The sequence below is a fragment of the Oreochromis aureus genome, linkage group 14 (assembly GCF_013358895.1).
Source record: "Oreochromis aureus strain Israel breed Guangdong linkage group 14, ZZ_aureus, whole genome shotgun sequence".
Taxonomy (NCBI): domain Eukaryota; kingdom Metazoa; phylum Chordata; class Actinopteri; order Cichliformes; family Cichlidae; genus Oreochromis; species Oreochromis aureus.
Window position 1 is genome coordinate 35,758,228 of NC_052955.1, and position 20,644 is coordinate 35,778,871.

Genomic DNA, 20,644 nt, shown 5'->3' on the forward strand with positions numbered 1-20,644 from the left:
GTGACTGTCTGTTCATGAGACACTGCTTTTGGTTTTGTGGCGCTAAAGTGTTTCTTCATTCGCGTGCTTTTAACTTCTTGTCGGTTTTCTGCAGTACGCAGGAGAAGCAATAGCTCCGCATAAGTGGGTGGCTCCTTATGCTTTAGCTCCAACTGCAACTCCGTTAGCAAGTTATCATCCCAGCAGCCTCTGTAAAACTGTTTAAGAAGCTGCTTATTTACTTCATGTGGTTCGAGCCCACCTCTGCGCACAGTGTGATTGAGTGCCACCTGCAAACGAAGCAGATAAGCAGAGGGCTTTTCACCGTGATCTTGGAGGGTGTTCATAAAGCATACAAACAGTTCCTCACCATCTTCGACGGTGCCAAAAGCTGAATCCAGAAGTTTAAGATAGTCTGCAGGAGTGGCTTCTGGCCCAAGAGGGCGGATGACATCAGAAGCGGGAGCAAGGAGACTTTCAAGAATCTTACGAGTTTTTTCCAACTCAGACAAAGAAGCATCTTCCATCAACAAGTCAACATGAGAATGCCATGTTTCATAGTCAGCTTCGCTATAAGGTCTGGGCATCTTGCCAGAGAAAGCTCTGAGTCTTAATGTAGAGTGAGCATGTGATGTCTTCTCAACACTCTTGACAACAAGCTCAACTACTATTTTCTGAACCTCTGGTGGGTTGAGGTCAGTTGGGCTCAATATTTGAGGTGTCAAGTTTGGTCTCATGGGGCGTTGGAATGTGCCCTGAATGGGTTCAGGAGGGTGAGACAGTTCAGTTAAGACTGAAGGTGAGGCTCCAAGTTGTGTGGATCCTACCACAGGGCAAGTCTGATCAGCAGTATCATTTTCCGGGTTTATCTCAGCTGTCTCAGCAGCTTCGATGGTCTTTCCTATTGTGGACATGGCCTCCCGCAACACTTCTTCGAAATCCTTCCCACTTAACTTGGCTAAACCTTTCAGGTTGCTAATGTAAGCCTCAGTAACACTACCCCCTACGGTCTTAGTATAGACGTCAGTTAAGGCTCGAATGCGGTAACTGACATCTGGATTGTCAGTGGACTGTAAGAGGTAAGGCAGCTTAGGTGCTAATATTTCAACAGATGCACCGGACTCAAACTCTACAATCTGACTTTTGTGGAATGCAGAAGAGTCATCATCGACAGCAAGCACTCAACGAATAGTACCATGTTGCTCCAGAAACTCAAATACCTCTTTGTCTTTCTCTCTATCTGTAACACCGCTAACAATAATGGCATTTGGTACTTTAACGACATACTTCTCGACAAAATCCATTTTTGTCGAGAAGATCACAGGTCTCTAGTTCTTCTGTGTCAGCAACTGCCTCAGCTAGTTAACGTCTGAAATGGCATCATATCAAATTTACTCTACTATTATAGCTTTTATTATGACGATCATATAGAAATTCCCTCGGGCCTTGTTAAATTCTATTATTTTGTTAGAGTCATATTTTTGTAAAGCATTATATATGATGTGCAAATTTTACCCTAAGTGATCCTGAAAGAGCTCTTCACAGACGTAATGCACCTTCGGGCAGCCATGTTGGGCAGCCACAGCTTGTTGAGCAGCTGGTTGTACTTCAGACTTGGCTGTCACAGTGGAATTAAGCAGACAGGGCTGATTCCTGCACAGCGTTTGACTGAAAACATTATTTCTTCAGTGATGCATCTGATGCACCAATTGTGTGTTTAGATAACGTCAGTGTGCTTGGAAGCAAAGTCCCAGCATCTGGTTAGAAATCACTGAAATAAACTGATAAAGGATGTGACTATTTATGGAAAAAAAACATTCCTTAACCAATTACAATCTATAAAGCACCAGAAAGGAGACAGATTGGTAATTTGAAGTGTCTTTTTCCAGCGAAGGCACACAAGTTCTTCAAGCATTTAAAGACAACCCAGTCCTTATATGTGAGCACTTTGTTTACTTGCTACTAGTATTGGGAATGCATGTTAAAAAAGTGGATACAGGGTGTATTTTTAGTCACTGCAGTCATTTTTCAAAGGTGTTAACATGTAGGCTACAAACAGAAATCTGCAGATGCTTACGAAAATTAAACAAGTATGTTTTTTGATAAATCCTGAACTGGTTGATATTTTGACCTCTTCTGGGCAGCAGAGACAAGATGTGAAAAATCTTGTCTTAAATTGTTTATATAAATGTGGGTCTCACAAACAGGATTCATTTGAATTTTTTCAGTTTCTGTTCACTCCATGAAATTTTTAATCCTCTTTTCCCTGACAGCTTAATCTTTCACAAAAGATGATCTGTCGCTCCCCGTTCCTGTTCAAAGGAAGTTCTTCCTTCCCACAATTGCCACTTTCTGCAATGTTTTAATTCTCAATTTAAATCAGTTCAATTTTATTTATATGGCACCAAATCAGTTGCCTCAGGGCACTTTATATTGTAAGGTAAAGACTACTGAAAAAAGAAAACTCATGAAAAAATCACATGAACTCCTACGAGCAAGCACTGGCGACTGTGGAAAGGAAAAAAACTCCCTTTTAACAGAAACCACAAGCAAAATGAGGCTCAGGGAGGGTTGGGGGTGACCAGATGAAGGCAGGACAAAGAATTCCTATGGAAGAGGGCCATAGATTAATAATAGCCGATAATTAAATGCAGAGAGGTGTATAAACACATAGTGAGTAACGAAGGTGACTGAAGAAGAAAGACTCAATGCATCTTGGGAATCCCCCAGCATCCCCCAGAGAGTTCTCACTCCCTGTCTCATCTTTTGGGTTCTCTCTCTAATATTTTAGGGTGCTTACCTATGAAGCTCTCTGTTACAACTGTTGCTGTGAACTGGCATTATACATTCAAACTGTACTGAATTAAAAATTCACTTTTGCTTAACTCTGTTTCAGACTTGAAAACCCCTTAGTAAAAATATCTAGCTCTATCTACCCGCTGATAAAACTTCTTTTCACCCAGGCAGTTTGGCAGCTGGTCTGGAGCCAGTCTCTAATCTCAAATCAGTGCTTTACAAGCCAAAAGCTTGAGGCCACAAACGGCGTTTAGAAAGCATCATCAACACTTTGCTGGTCTAGAAAACCCAGAAAAGCATAGCACATATGCACATCGCCATGCAATCGAGCAGATGTGAACATAAACATTTAAACAAGGAAATAAGAGTGCAAACACTGTCAAGACTTTAAACCTTGGAAAGAATTTTCAAGTGTGAAATGACCCAAATTATAGAATAAAACAGCTTACTACTTCACTCTAGCAGTCTGGAGCCATCGGTTTGTTGAGATCTCGACCCACCCAGTACAGTGGAGGTATATTCACTGGATAATGTGTGTGGGTGTTGGAACCATAAACAAAACCCCAACAACACCTAAAGAATAAAGAAAGGACCTCAATTTTCTGCCACAAGGCAAAGTCTCAGAAGACAGAAACTTGAAACTTCTGCATCCTCTCTGTACATACATGTATATACAATGTGCTGCTCTGGCTGTGACAGCACGTTGTGCTCGGTTGAGGAAATCTTGGGGTGTGTATATGTGTGCATGATAGAGTGAGCTCACCGTATAGGAATGCTGCTGGGTCATGTGTGTCAAAGCAAGGCAACAAGAGAGAATGTGTGCACGGACAGGGGTGGTGTTATTTTATTAAATTGTGATGACACACTCAATAAGGGTAATGTATGATAAAGTGAGGAAAGCAAAAGAGGGGCTGGGAATAAGGGTAGTGAGGTGGAAACAGCTGGCTATCCAGCAGGAGGAGTGAGACAAATTGCAGAATGTCTGGCTTTGGGGAGGGGAGCTTCCCCGGCTTAAGTACTCAGATCATCAGATGTCCACTTTGGGTCAGAGGGGGAAACATGAGAGCATAGCTGCTGAGGTTCCTGTAAACTCTCTGGTATCTCGAGGTTTATTTGCTGGCAGAGTGCGGTGCTGAACGCTGTGTTCTGCACACTTCACGTGGCACAAGGTTGACCAGAGACCACAGGACAGGCCGCACTCATCACATTTCTGCATGCATTTGGTTAAACAAACACTTTGGCACAAGAGCCTCATGAGTATGAAATCAGTCAGCTGATATCTGTTGGATTACTCTGCACTTGATGTGCTGATATGAGAGTTTCAAAACAGTCATCTTTTATCAAAAGCTGGATGTCAGCCAGACAGTGTCTCCTAACATTTGGAAGTACTCAAATGTTCTTAACGTCTGTAACGTGATGAGTCCAAACACTGTATTTATACATCTATGCCAGATCTGTGAGTTTACGAAAAATGTTCCTTCTTTCCAATTTCAGTGTGCAGTAGATAAATATTAGTACTACTCTTTAGGGGTATTTTTTTTGACCAGTGAAGGTCAAGACTCAGGTTAGCAGCTGCTACACAGCTAATATTTATACTCACACGAGTGAATACGCATGTAGCACTGACAATGAGGTCAAGCAAACATTACAGAGTTTCAAGTTGCTGAGCAGGATTAGCATTAGCATAGCTCACTAGGATATCATTACTCCCAGCTATGTAAAAATCTACGATTTTGCGACATTGCTCCATGACTTCATGAAACCCCTAAAGTAGTTTCAGGAGCTGAACCTGTATTTCACATAAAAATGCAAATGCTGTTACAGTCTGTGTTGTGAGCATGGTTTAGCTCCCAATCCAAATCTTCATTAAAACTCACCTGAACTAACCTTAAGCTGTATCTTTAGATTTAGACCAATTAAATTATTGCTAGACAGGCCACCTACAAATGCAGTATTTTTGTGCCATGACACTCAGCATAACTACACCCATGCCAAGAATTAGCATCTGCTTGAAATCCTGTATCCTTGTTAATTAGGCCTCACATTTTAAAGACATCATCACTTCCTCTGGTTCCAGATTCATGAACCTTTAACAGTCAACAGTCACGTCTCCCTGTACTGGCAGACACGTGTGTAATAGTAGCTGTAAGGAGGAATCATAAAAACACAAACAGAGAAAGCCAAAGTGGATGGACTTTAAGGAGGTCAGCTTACATTATCTGCTTTCTTGTTTTGCTTTTGTCTTGCAAAAATGACATTAATGATGTTAAAGCTCAGAGGTAACTGCTAACTATTAGCATAAATGTGAATATGCATGAACGCACATGCATATTCACATTTATAAAAGCTCCTTTTTCTTTCTTAGAGGTACAACAAATCCCCCAGTGCGTCACTGCATCGTGAGTAAGGAACTATAAAATATCTGGACCAAACTGTTGAAGCAGAGCAGAAAATGTGATGAAGCCCCCAGTCTGAGAGTAGAGACAGAGGAGGAAAAATGAGGAAAAAGAGAACATATTACATTTTTGTGATCCATGGCACTCTGAGGTACCCTGTGGATAAGTGTCCAACCTCTACTGAAGGAAACTGTGCAAAACACTATCATTTCTTTTAACCCCCAGTCAAATAGCTGATTTGAAATCATCGTATTCAGTTAAATATTTTATTTGTCAACCTTCAGAAAAACTCACACATCTAGTGATCACAACTGTGTTAATTTTTTTGCAATTTAGCTCAAACTGAAGACAGCTACCATCCCTCCTCTAGTGCAAGTATATACCAGAATATTTGCAAATGTCAGCTGTTGCTTTGGGACAACGCACCCGGCATGGAAACCTGTCTGTTCAAACAGGACGAGGTATGAGGGTGATGGTTGAGCGCCATATCCTGTTTTTCGTCATAAGACATTGTTTAGCTGTCAGAAGCGTCTTCATCACTGACAACTTAATAATGACTCTGAAAGAGTGGGGTTTGAGGTGAGGATGGGAAAGAGACAGAACCTTGAGCTGCCCTCGATGAAAATGTGTGCCTGTCAGACAAGTATAGAAAATAGTGCTTGGCTGGGTGAATGAAGCCTACAGTAAAAATGACCATTCGGTTGAGTGGAAAAGCGCTATGAGCACCAGTCCGTTTTCTTTAAGTGAATAGTCTGCTTAATATTTAGCCAACTTAGATATCAAAAGAAAGGAGCAGTTTAGACGTTCACATTTATATATTGGACTTTTAAATGCCACTAACATCTTTTATTTCATCCTCATATACAGGGAGTGCAGAATTATTAGGCAAATGAGTATTTTGTCCACATCATCCTCTTCATGCATGTTGTCTTACTCCAAGCTGTATAGGCTCGAAAGCCTACTACCAATTAAGCATATTAGGTGATGTGCATCTCTGTAATGAGAAGGGGTGTGGTCTAATGACATCAACACCCTATATCAGGTGTGCATAATTATTAGGCAACTTCCTTTCCTTTGGCAAAATGGGTCAAAAGAAGGACTTGACAGGCTCAGAAAAGTCAAAAATAGTGAGATATCTTGCAGAGGGATGCAGCAGTCTTAAAACTGCAAAGCTTCTGAAGCGTGATCATCGAACAATCAAGCGTTTCATTCAAAATAGTCAACAGGGTCGCAAGAAGCGTGTGGAAAAACCAAGGCGCAAAATAACTGCCCATGAACTGAGAAAAGTCAAGCGTGCAGCTGCCAAGATGCCACTTGCCACCAGTTTGGCCATATTTCAGAGCTGCAACATCACTGGAGTGCCCAAAAGCACAAGGTGTGCAATACTCAGAGACATGGCCAAGGTAAGAAAGGCTGAAAGACGACCACCACTGAACAAGACACACAAGCTGAAATGTCAAGACTGGGCCAAGAAATATCTCAAGACTGATTTTTCTAAGGTTTTATGGACTGATGAAATGAGAGTGAGTCTTGATGGGCCAGATGGATGGGCCCGTGGCTGGATTGGTAAAGGGCAGAGAGCTCCAGTCCGACTCAGACGCCAGCAAGGTGGAGGTGGAGTACTGGTTTGGGCTGGTATCATCAAAGATGAGCTTGTGGGGCCTTTTCGGGTTGAGGATGGAGTCAAGCTCAACTCCCAGTCCTACTGCCAGTTTCTGGAAGACACCTTCTTCAAGCAGTGGTACAGGAAGAAGTCTGCATCCTTCAAGAAAAACATGATTTTCATGCAGGACAATGCTCCATCACACGCATCCAAGTACTCCACAGCGTGACTGGCAAGAAAGGGTATAAAAGAAGAAAAACTAATGACATGGCCTCCTTGTTCACCTGATCTGAACCCCATTGAGAACCTGTGGTCCATCATCAAATGTGAGATTTACAAGGAGAGAAAACAGTACACCTCTCTGAACAGTGTCTGGGAGGCTGTGGTTGCTGCTGCACGCAATGTTGATGGTGAACAGATCAAAACACTGACAGAATCCATGGATGGCAGGCTTTTGAGTGTCCTTGCAAAGAAAGGTGGCTATATTGGTCGCTGATTTGTTTTTGTTTTGTTTTTGAATGTCAGAAATGTATATTTGTGAATGTGGAGATGTTATATTGGTTTCACTGGTAAAAATAAATAATTGAAATGGGTATATATTTGTTTTTTGTTAAGTTGCCTAATAATTATGCACAGTAATAGTCACCTGCACACACAGATATCCCCCTAAAATAGCTAAAACTAAACACAAACTCAAAGCTACTTCAAAAAACATTCAGCTTTGATATTAATGAGTTTTTTGGGTTCATTGAGAACATGGTTGTTGTTCAATAATAAAATTATTCCTCAAAAATACAACTTGCTTAATAATTCTGCACTCCCTGTACACACAAATGGAAATTTGGAATTTTTTTCACAATTTTCACCCAACATGCTGACCTAGTTTAACATTTAGCTGACCCTCTCTGTAATTGCTAAGTTTAGCCCCCTCAACTGCCCTAAATTTGACTAAGAACATGTTACATTTGTGTTTACCACAAAGCCAAAACTACTTAGATTAGTTTTGGCTTTGTGGTAAACACAAATGTGAGGAAAAAAGGTAATTTTACAGAAGCGTTACAAACAGTAGCTGTACTAGCTAAGATTCTATACTTGTAGTCATTTATGCTAAGTCAACCTCATGCTTTCTCTAGCTTTATGTGAACTATAATAACATGAGAATGGTATCAACTTATCATCTAAGGATGATATGAGGACAAAAATTATGATGAAATGTATCTACAAATAAAACAAGATGAAAACTTCTTGAAATAATTTTTTTTGGAAGTGATCCAAACGCTACACAGGAAGAGAAGAGGAGACATACGTACACACGTTTTGCATTAGATTTCAAAGAAACTGTGTGGAGCAACTCTCACCGGTATAGACTTTTACACTTTCTATTTTAGTCAACTAAATCAACTTTAGATTTAGTCTGCTTTAATTTTATGATATCTAGTCAACTAAAAATAAAATAATTTAGATACCTAAATTATGACTACAACTGATTGTAAAAATTGACACTGATCTACTATCAATTCTTTTTTCTCTCTAAGTTGCTCTTGGCAGTTTTCAGGTTTTTTTCATCTGCACTCCGAATATTAACAGGGTGGTAACGCATGTGGTGCATCACTGTAATGTGAACACAAGTTTCACTAGCTGGGCCCACGTCCTCATTTTAGGTTTGACAGCATTTTAATAGATAAAGGTAAATGGCTTGGACATGAATTGAGCTGCGGTTTGGGGAAGGCCTCAAAGGGGACTGGCGGTGGCTCCCCATGTACTAATGAGAAGTGAAGAAGTGAAAAGAATTGAAAAAGGGGAGAGAGGGAGGTTGGGGCATAAAGACAAGAACGAAAAACTTGTGGAACTTGGGGGGCTCATATATAGATAAGACCCGTAAGGTGTGTGTCTGGAGGCGTGGTCCTGCTCCTGAATTTCAGATAATTTATCTCCAATTAATGAAGTCATCAGGATCTCTGAGGCCAAAGACAAAACTGCTCTGCTTGGTGACATCTTGTGCTTTAGCCCTCTGAGTTCCAGGCCATCCCAGTCAACCCTAACTTGACTTTCTTTGTTCTCTAGGAGAAAAATTATGCTAATGCAGTGTCCTGGTACTTCAGAAAATGTTGCTTTTAAAATGTAGTTGGCTGACCAGGTGTATAGCTAAATGTCTTTCTTATATCTGTTATTCTTTCATCTTTCCATCTTGTAAGCCGTCCCCTGTCTTTCATTCTCTTAGAGTGACTTTTGAGTGCTGGAGGAAAGGAACAACCATTAAACAATGGCTTGTGCCCTTCCAACAAGTGCTAGTGTGAAGGAAAGTGTGTGTATGTATGCGTTACCCATTACCAAACTTTAGTAGCTACTTATTTGCAAAACAAATGCCCCAGTGCAAAGATTTCCATGAATACACACATGATTACAGAGTGAAGACTTGTGTGCTTGTAGCAATACAGGACTATAAACTACATATTGTAAATTATTACAAAGCTTGTAAATTATCATACATCACTGTGAATGTGACCTTCCATTTTTCTATAGCAGCAAGAAAAAGGTCAAAGCAGAATAAAGATAACAGCAAACATATGGCGCAAGAAGCATGTTATCATGTACAGAAGCTACTGTAATGCTATCAGAGGAAACAGTTACAAAGGACTCCGACTCTGTAATTTCCTTACTGGATTCTACTGAGGAATCATTTTCTGAAGGAAACAGACACACTCACACCGCCTGTTCTTCAAATACATTCACACAGCCTGCAATTTCTTAAAGAAAAATCCCAGGGAACACCACTTAGGGTTGGGAGTGGAAAATATGCACAGCCTTTGAACTGAGTCAATATAAAAACCTAATTGCAGGTGAGAATTACTGTACAGGGAAAGGTTTACTTCACTAACATAGCACCACCGAATGCAAGACGCAGTCTTAGCTGCTGCCAGCATGTGGTTTCACTTGTGCTTTCAGACTTTTCTTAATTTTCTGATAATCCTGTGTCTCTCAAAGACAAAGGAATACAACGTGGCTAAATGTAGTGAATAGTTACCTGTTGTTCTGTGAATGTAGGCTGTGTTAAGAGTATAATTTACAATCCACTACCTGCCGCATCTCAAAAAATATAACAGAAAGCACATTTGTTAGCTTTTCCTTGTGTGTTGGTGGTTACGTCGGATTCATTTGTGATTTAAGAATAATGGAATAAGAACACAGTGGGTTCTGTGTCTTTCAGGCCAAGTATTGATGACAAATGGGTCCAGGTGGGCTTTTGGAAATGGACATTTCTCACAGTAACATCTCGCTCCAACATGTGGAAGGAATAAAGACCTCCCCTCCTCCATCCTCCTCTTTTCCAGGCAATGAGGCAGAGGATGTCAGCATAAACGGGGGAGTTTGACATGCTGACCTCTACTATGTTGGTGAACATGAACGGTCTGGATCTCCTCTCCCTTCACTCTCGTTTGTAGCATACAGCTACCCCAGACAGGTGCGTTGTTATGTTTAGAGAACCAGGTGAAAAAGGAAGGCCACCTCACTTTAGTATTCCAGTGCCAATATGTGATGAATTATGCCCAGTTAACACTCAGTGGATGTGTGTTTGCACTCTCACCAAGACCTTGTCAAAGTGTCACCTAACCCCTAAAACCAGTTTTCCTTAAAGTGCCTTCTGTGCATTGCTCCAAGACAACAAAGCCAGAGTGCTGCTAAATGAAATCTGTAAAGTATTCCCAGCATGGGACTGAGTGGAGATAGCCAAAGAGGCAACCTTAAAATCTATCATCTCCTGAAGCTGACTTCCAGAGGGCAGTGTGAGTGAGTGGTCCCACAGGCTGGTTGGTCAGTTATTAACCTGTTTCCACAGAGATGATGACAGGAACACAGCCTATTGTCTGGAAGTCATTAAGAGAGCCAGGGGTAGTCTGGGAGTGGCTGCATACCTCTGTTAAACCCCCAGCACGTGTACACACACACACACACACACACACACACACACACACACACACACTACTTGGTTTCTTTTCATCTGTTCCTCAGTTTTTGTTCTGCATTTCAATATTGGTCCAAACTCAATAGCAGCCAATCACGAGGGTAGACATACTTCTATAATATGTTGTGTATTGATAACTGACTCCAAGATAGGAGTTATGATCTCTTAACATCCACCACTTAGAGATACTATGTTACATGCATTCTGGCCTTACAGTGCTTCTGGTCTAAGATTTCTATTTAGTTGTATTACATAAGAGAAAATCCCATATTAAGGTCTGGGTGTGAACATAAGTAACCCTATACCTTCCTGTAAAAATGAAGTGGTGTTTAGGGGACTAGTGACCTGGTGGATGTTAAGAGGTTAAACTCTGTTTTCTGTCTCACTCATGACTGTATTAATAGCCACAAAGTGGAGGATGGGGTGTTGGTACCAGGAATCCAGCCTTAAAGTGCAGCCCAGCTCGGATGGGAATATGGGGGAAGGTTAAAGGGTGAGGAAGGGGCCACAGAGCCACACAGAGAGAATAGATGGATGGATGCATGTATGGATGGCAGACAGATATCAGGAGTTGTTCGTCACAGCTATCAGAGACTGTGGGGAGTCTCCACAGGCGGGTGTGTAAATGTCAGCTGTCTTTATCACAGAAGTATACAACACCATGCTCTTTACCCTGCAGTGTAGACCTCTAACTCATTTATTTGTCTTTCTGCACCCAGACACACATTTTCAGTCTGTTAAAATCTGACCAAAATTTGAGTAAAGTAATTAAGCAAACTGATTAACTTTAAGTCACCCCAATTTAGTCTTGGACAATGCTTGATCACTGTTGCCTGATTCAGAGTTTCAAATAATCCTTGTTGGTCTCAGACTGGGTCTTGGAAAGGTCTGTTAGCTTATCCTCTGTGTAAAGTTAGTTATTATTAATCTCCTTCACAGTGTGTCTTGTGTCCTGTCTTTCTCCAAACCAGGAGATAGTTGTCCCTTCATGAGCCTGGTTCTGCTAAAGGTTTCTTCCTTTAAAAGGGAGTTTTTCCTTCCTACTGTCACCATGTTTTGTTTTTTTTTTCATAGGGGGTCATCAGATTGTTGGGGTTTTCTCTCTATTATTGTAGGGGTTTTACCTTACAATGTAAAGTGTCATGAGGTTTTGGTGATTTGGAGCTATATACATAAAAGTGAATTGATCTGGTAGCCGGGAAAAGTGGAGTTGGAGATATACAGATGGATTGGAACTGCATTTGCAGTGATATGGATGGTGCACTGGTCTATTGTGGTGAATAGAGAGCTGAGGGTAAAAGCAAAGCTGTCGATTTACCAGTCAAGTAAGTTTTGGGTATAAGAGGGGGGAATGCACTTGTGGGAATGCACTGCTGCTCCTCCACATCGAAAGGAACCAGTTAAGGTGGAGTGTTCAAGGCATGTCCCTGCATAAAAAGCCCCTGGGGTAGACCCAGGATACGCTGGAGAGATTATATCTCTTGGCTAGCCTGGGAACACCTTGGTGTACCCCCAGATAAGCTGGAGGAGGTGGGTGGGGAAAGGTAGATTGTTTGCTCATGCTGCTTCCTCTGTGACCCAGCCACCCAGAAAATGGATTGATGGATTGAATTGATATTTAAAACAAGCCATTTTTGGTTCTCTTTCCATTTCCTTTAGAAAACTGCCATTTGCAGCTCCATCCCTGAAACTCAAAATGAGAGCGCAAAGCAGATGGACTCACATCTAATATCTGCTATTGTTATTATTGCAAACTTTGGCTATATTAGTGACAAATGAAAATAAAGAATACTACAATAGGTCTACTTTTTAAATTAAACTACAACGAACCCAGAAAAATAAAGTTGACTAACATGGTGTGTGTGCACATTGTATCACCATATATACATAATTTATATGTGTGCATACAAAGCAAGAACCATACTATTGTGGTTTTTACTAATTTACTGCTAAACGAGTGCAGCAGCAGGCAGTAATCCTGGCAAAGGATGTGTACTGCAGTTTGGACTTGGGTCAGTGCATTTAAATACCCTGAACATGCAATCATCAGTCTCTTCTCAATCTGTGGCTAAACTAAAGAGTGTAGGCTGACTGCTACAATGGTCTGTTGCTCAACTGTGTAGATAGCATCAGTGCTGGATTTTATAATGTTAGTGGGAGATGGAGATCACGGGTGTATGGGGAGGGACTGAGGGGGTGTAACAAATCTGAAGATCAGACCACAGCTTAGCTGCTCAAAACTCTGATAACTATACAAGATTTCCCTTCAGCATGCCAGTATATTATTACTGTCATATGTAGTTTAGGAGCCTGGTATAATTGCTGTAAAAATAAGACATGGGTTGAGCCAGTGGATAGCTTCTGTCTTGAAGCAGTGGTAGAGTGCAGATGTTCTTCAAAATTAAAACCACATTTCCCATAAATCCTCTTGCTTCCTGCTAGGTCTGCCACCACCAATAAAATCCTTTCTTGAATTTGTACCAGACTGCTGACAAGAACAAAAATACCTCAAAATGCGCCTGGTAATGATTTATTGATGTTTTAGATGGTGCATGAAAACAACACATCGGCAACTGCTCAATATGTAGCTTTTCCATCGTGAGCCATAAATCAAGCACACCCATTTTCCACACACTAAAAGCAAGTGAGAGCCTCCAGGGCTGAAAAATAAAGGCAAAGCAAACATCAACTTCAGTTCCTGTAGTGGTCTCCATAGACTGCCATCTAAAAATGGCCAAAAATAATGCCCAAATTGACCATTAGTAAGCTTATTTATGGTCTGACATAAGACTGTTTTGGCTTTAAGTCTATAGTTATGAACAGTAAATGGATGATTTTTATTTTTTAAAATCTTATAAATATACTTATACCTCAGCACCAAAGTCAGGACACTGCTGCTTCAATAAGAGACACCCTGGGAATGAGAAAAGACCACTAGCTAATGAAAAAACACAACTCTGTTGTTGTTTGTACATTGCCACTGACCAATAATGCTGCTTTGTGACTGGCGAAAGACAGTGGAGAATTTGTTCTTTCTGTGAGAAAGGCTTTCTAAAATGCTGACTCTTTTTAAAATGGTTAACAATGTAAAATAATCCGTTTCATCGAAAACCACAACTTTTTGTTGAAGTAGTTTTGTTGTGCAAACCTAACCAATGAAATTAGTAGATCAACACTGATTTTTGGTTTTAAAAGAGATCCCGTCACCTGGGTGAAACATAGAATGAGTGTTTGTGGACTGTGTTGCTTTTGAGTATCTCATCTGACGTTCTAAAGGCTGAAGGAAAACTTCTCCCACTGCTACGTTTAACTGTCCCTTTCACCAAGTTGTAAAGCTGTAGCATCTCAGTCAGTTGCAACAATGGTCCTGGAGCACGATGACCTGAGGTCATCATTGGTGACAGCCACAACTCTAGGTTAGGTGGTTGCCCAACCCTAGGAATTCCAAATATGTTATTTCAGTTTGTTTTAAATTTCTCTCTTAAGTCTTGGGAAACAGGAAACTTTCATTCTTAATGACCCACATCAGAAACTATTCACACCTTTTCTTAAAAAATCTTTGTGTATAGGGCTAGGTTAGGGTTAGGGTTATCACTAATGATGAGACCTAATACCTTGCTGTATGAACAACACCAGCAAAGTGACACTGGATGCACTGATTAAATCCCTTGTCTCAGGAACTGGACCCTGAGTTAAAATAGAGCCATTTCCCCCTTTTTTTCTTAGCTCAGTTTCTAGTGAAACACTTGTTGAAGTAAGAATAGCAGGTGGTGGATGGTGGTGGAGGTGGGGTGGGGTGGGTGGTGGTGGTGGTGGTGGGGGGGGGGGTCATGACTGGAGGAATGAAAAGGAGGTCAGGTCTGTAATCCTTCTACACTTAATGTACTCCAAATAAAGCACAAGAACCCACACAATGGCCCATTGAGACAACTGCTTTGGTACTGTAATTGTAAATGGTGATGTTTCTGCCTACATGTGTCTGTGAGATGGAGAATGTGGATTAGGAGGAAACAACATAGATAGAAACACAACAGAAACACAGGAGGACGAGAGTATATTGTTGAAAGGTTGTATGTCTTTATTCTAATCATGATCTTCTTTAATTCTTGCTGCCCAGGACTATTAAAGTAGAATAAAAATAGAATAAAGCCACACACCTGCCTCCTTATAAACCTCAAAAACTTTCCAGATGGAGAAGGTGAAATGTGTGCACATAGGTACGCGTGTCTGCTTGTGACCGCTTGGCATGTACATTGATGGTGAGGAGTAACAGCTGGAGAGCAGGCTGGAAGACGACACGCCTGTACACATCTCTCTGACTGCAGATAGCTTCAGCCTGGACACGAGCTGTTAAGTATGCCTGCAGTCTTCGTATTTTTTTTAACAGAAACTGAACTCTATGCACCGTATCCTCCCCATCTCACCTTGACAGCCAGGTGAGGATGTGGCACCTGAGCGAGCTGCAATTATGATTTCAAACAGCAGCCATGAAGCTAATTACCACAACACAGAGCACACACAGCCAACCTCTGTGAACACATGCATTATTCTGCTGTGTGTGGCTGACAGTGGGGGATCTCCCACAGCAGAGACACACAGAAACAAAGGTGCCCTTGTGTTGTTTAGCTCTGACCACATGATTTCACAGATAACAGATAACATTCTTCTGTTGTATCCACGACATAGTTTGGTAATTACGGATACAGGAGCAACAGCTTTTAGCATAAAGTGTGCAAATGCTTTTAACATTTTTGTAAGACTTGTAACTTTGCATGAATATCATATCATCAACAGATGTAATCATGAGTAGGTGCACCCATGGCTTCAAAGGCTAGCAGTGCCCATTTAGCAGAAATAAATTGCTTGTGGGTAATTTCTGATGACGCTTCGAGGCAAAATTCCTTCAAATGCAAGATGCTTGTCTTGCATGTACTGCCTGTTTCCCCAGCAACATATCAATGGAACTCCTTCCATAATGCTGCATTTCTTTTGAGACATTCCGAAGTGGATTTGCAAGACTTCTTAAGACCACTGTGCATCACAGTTGGTATGAGGAACCAAAGCTATCTTTGGTTCTCACAAAATGTTTGCACAGTATGTCTGTCAGTGCAGACTAAATTATTTCAAATGGCCTGCTCTCCAGCTAATTGTTCATTAGGTATTTGTTTTGTAAGGCGATATAAATACGGGCAGCACGGTGGCACGGTGGTTAGCACTGTTGCCACACAGCAAGAAGGTCCTGAGTTCAAGTCCACCATCAGGCTTTCTGTGTGGTGTTTGCGTGGGTTCCCTCTGGGTACTCCGACTTCCTCCCACCTATTCCCATTTAATTGATTAATCCAAATTGCCCATAGGTGTGAATGGTTGTCTGTCCCTGTGTGTTAGCCCTGCGACCTGTCCAGGGTGTACCCCGCCTCTCGCCCTATGACAGCTGGGATAGGCGGGAAGTGAATGGATGGATGTAAATATATAGAAATATAGTGCTCTTTGACACTAAAAGCCATTAAAACACATTGTAAATCCTGCAATGAAATCTGGGGCTTTTTGGAGAAACTGTCTGCTCTTAGACTTAATTTGCTGGTCAAGTCCTTTCCTGACTTAAAAAAACTCTACATCCACCTTTTCTATCTAGCATTTTAGATCTTGGCAAGATGACATGCTACAATACCAAGGAGAAAACCAGACCCCAAAGATGTCAGAAGTTCAAATTAGTGATGCTCTGGCCTATTTAAAAGGAAAAAAAAGATCAGACAAGTCAGCTAGTCTAAAATGCTAAAATTACATTCTGATTGATGTGCATGTGTATTTTTGAAGCTGTCAATGACATTCTTTGTGAACCAAATTGTATTTTAAATGCTACAGTATGTGTGGCACTTTTCAACATGCAGCACATGGCACATGCGCAATGCTAATTTGCTGAATATGGCTAAAGTTAGCAGAGCTAGCGCCAGCAGCTTTCTTTTTAAGTACTAGTAGTAAGAAGCCAGCAAGGCAGTAAGGTGCCAGCTGGTGGTGGATGGCTCCATTGATAAAGCCAACATCTAACTTCTGTTGGACATTAATAAAATAATAATATAAATATTTAATTTCACTGACTACCATTTTGGATGCTGCATGTCCATTTCTATGTTTAAGGAGTTCCATATTGCCTCTCATATGTTCATAGGGGTGAGATAAATACTTTATGATTATGTGTGATAATGTGGTGTAGTGTAACTGCATTGAGTGAGTCATTACAACTATCTGAATGCCAGTCCAGTTGACATAACCTGGAATTCTAATTACTTGGATGTAAATAACCACAAAACACTGACTAGTTATGTCAGCCGTTTCCATACAACGTGTTTACTACTTCCCATGATGGTATGTGTATCTCCCAGGTTTGTGTCAGCGCTGAGTGCACAGGAAAGCCTAAATTTGGAGCTGCCCTGCTCTGAATAAAAAGCAGACTCTTAATACTAACCTCATGATTGTCACACTTTTCACAACTTTATAGTGAGTCTTCTCAGGACCTCCTCCTGCCATACAAGTTTCCCAGTGTCACTTTAAAGTACTTTGACAGTAAAACAGCTTGACATGTGACTTCACATATTATCTACTGTTGATGGACTCACAATGGTGGTCATTGAGTTCAGCAAAGTGAACATCTGCTCTGCAAAGAATCTTTGGCATAGAAAATGAAAAAAAAAAAAAGAACCAAGATTTTAATAATATACAATCACATAAATGTAAGCACAGTGCACATATTTAAAGTTTAGGTTTTGATATGGCACCTTGTGTATCTCACTCACTCTCAGGTGGGATAGGTTGGGGGTCATAGGTAAGATTGGTGCATACCTTAAAATGCATTTAACATTCTCAAGTTCCATATAATTCTATCGCTCTGAAATTGCAAATACTTGAAGGTTATAATCAGTACTCCAAACCACTCAATCGCCTAGGAACGGGAAGACATTAAAAAGTATCTTGATCATCTTAAGCTGCTGTCTAGCCTAAATATTTAGAAAGTTTCCTTATTTCTCTGAGGAACCCATAAATTTATGATGAGGGCAAGGCCAGGAAAACCACACGCTCATCATCATCCGGCTGAGTGATGCAGAAACCACAGGATGGATAAAAGCCAGGAGATTCTCTTTTGGTTTCATCAGAGGCAAAACAAGCCAAGGAGGAAAACAAAACCAGCTGATGTAAGTGGTTAAGAACAGTCATAAGACTGAAGACATACTTTCATGAACTGCATCCCAAGCTGAACTTAAAATAACTAGGAATAGCTCAGAAAGCACAAAACACTAAAACTCTGACTCACAAACTCAGTGATGAATTGTGATGTAATTCACACGGACACATCATGAAACCAGCTCTGAAACATTCTTGGCATCTGGAAAAATATCAGCTTTACAGAAACTAAGAGAACAAGCTTGTTTTGTAAGCTTCACCCACCAGTTTCTGGATGCATTCATTAGAGTTTCAAACGACTTTCACAAGACCAGAGGAGAACTATGTAATCATTCAGGTGAAGCTAAGAGATGAAAATCCCAAACCAAAACTGGATCCACGTGGTACATGCAGGACTATAATAATGACTAACCAGAGCCGACATTTCACAATGCTGACTTCAAATATTTGGTACAGGTCTGAAAAACCACACAACCGCACTAACCTCACCTCCCAGGAGCCTTCTCGACTCATGTTACTGCACTTCATAAATCCTGAAGCATCCCGGCAGAGAGCTATTGTGCAACCACAGTGACATAGCCAGTGCCTCGCATGACACATCTACACACCCACAATGCAACATTGCTTCATTTAAACTCATAAATCTGCGTCTTTACCACTGTGGCCATTGCAACTACTGGATTACTTCTCTTTGCTTAAATTTCCATTCATGTTACAAAGTACATGACAAATCTGAACTGTAAAATAGAGAGTAGATAAAAATATGCAAAGAGCTTCTACAAGAACCCTGGAGGGCATCAAGTGTACATTTTCTTGGAATAGCTTCCTTGAGAGAGTGTAACATTTCTTCCCTTGCAGGCTAAAGCAATGATTTTCAGTTAGGTTACTGCCAGGAAACAATTAAGAAACTTTTTAAGGAACAATTAAAAAGTTAAAGAAACAGTATATATTGCAGTAATATTACAACAATTTAACTGCTAGCTAAATTAAAACTCTATATTCAGCCAAATGTAATTATAAAACTGTGATATTTAAATGTATCTACAGGTTCATTTATTACCAATAATATAACAGATAAACTGAAATTGTGAACTACAGATATATAATCATCTATATAAGTGTATATGCTAATATATGCTAAAGGAAGTTAGCAGTTAGCTAAGTTAGCACAACATTTAGAGGCAGATAGGCCTAGGCCAAGACAGGTAGGAAGGGAAAAATGTGTATTCCCTGACATGTTGCTGATGGTTACTGGGTGAAATTGGTTGCCATGATGATATTACAGAAAAATCTCCTTGTGATTACTTAGATTTACCTTAAAAAGATTAATGAAATAAATTATTATTATTAAAATACAAATGCAAAGTTTGAAGCTGGTTTTTGAACCCACTGAACCAAATTAGGAGTTTAACTGCGCCTTGTCACTGTTGTCAATACAAACCAGTTCAACGTTAGTGCAAATAAAAATAAATGTGACGTGGCAAGGTTGACTGAAGAACTTTCACATTTGTTCATTCGGCAATTCTTCAGACATCAAAAACCTCTGAACCACTAAAGAACTCTTCATGAATGGATTTCTGCTTTATGAAGTACTCACATTGGTCTTGCTGGACACAGCAAAAGTGGCTCGGCTGGAGAAGCGGGTGATGGAGGGGCTGCTCCCAGACACTGGGCTTGTCACCATGGAGGAAACGCTGGAGCCAACTGGAGGACTACTGGAGGTGGAGCAGGATGAAAAAGTGGCAGGGGGGGATGCAGGGATAGTCTGATTGCTGAGGTTGCTGTAGGTCTGGGCTTGGCTTCCCAAGGTGGAGGTCTGCATGTGTACATGAGCCTGACTCTGCGTGTGAGCCTCACCTTTTCCGTAGATCACCTCCTTTATCTCATGGTGATTCTCCTCAATGTCATCTAGGTGGTTCTTGTGGTTTTGGGCATGTGTGTGGTGGTTGTTGTTCAGCAAGGTGCTCCTGTCACATGTGATGCCACTGAGGAGCTCCACCTGTCGAGTCAGAGAATCCAGCTGACTCCTGAGCTGCCGATTCTCCTGTTGGAGATGAGCCACGGCTCGTCCGAGGGGCCCACTCAAGTTGGCCGTCTCCTCCAGACGACGCTCCATACCCAGTTTAAAAGTACTCACATCCACATGGATCTCCCTGATGGCATCCCTTAGAGTGTTCTCATAACGGGCTAGTGCTGCACATACAGTCTCGCCCTCTTGAGAGCAAGATCGTGGGCAGCACACTTCTCCCATGTCACCCACAGCTGGGGCTTGCATTGGCACAGATCCCACCACTGCTGACCCTTGGGGAACAGGCCAGATAGCTTCCAAGTCTGCAAGTTAATGACTCTTCCCTGGTGACTGTCTGCCTCAGTCAGTGTTCTGAGAGTTTTGCTGGAGGGGGTGGGGACTGATGGACAGGAATTAAGAGGTGAAAGTTTGAAAGGGGTGGCAAAAGTCTGGTCTGTGTTATTACCACTCCTTCAGCTACGTCCTGAGATAGGATGCTCAGTAAGGTCTGCTTTCCAGGTACCAACTTCACTCCAGCTTCTGTCTGAAAATACAAAGTGAATAAAATGCAAACACACTGTTAAACTCTTCAAAGATCTGCTGAAGCCCAATTGAGATGAATGTCTGTAGAGGATGATTACGGGAAAATTTAATATCTAACAACAACTGACATGGTAAACTTGATTCTAAGCAAAAGTTCAGACTGCAAAAAGCTGTCTGAA

The 20,644-nt window shown here is 41.1% G+C and overlaps 1 protein-coding gene across 1 annotated transcript in view; it reads right to left on the reverse strand.

Annotated features, from left to right (window-relative positions):
- Nucleotides 1-20,644, reverse strand: part of smtnl (smoothelin, like) — a 55,317-nt gene that overhangs the window by 14,103 nt on the left and 20,570 nt on the right. The window contains exon 4 of the mRNA XM_031744124.2: nt 19,512-20,466. Within this exon, the coding sequence (XP_031599984.1) occupies nt 19,512-20,189 (678 nt within the window). The 5' untranslated portion in view covers nt 20,190-20,466. The remainder of the gene's footprint in view (nt 1-19,511; nt 20,467-20,644) is intronic.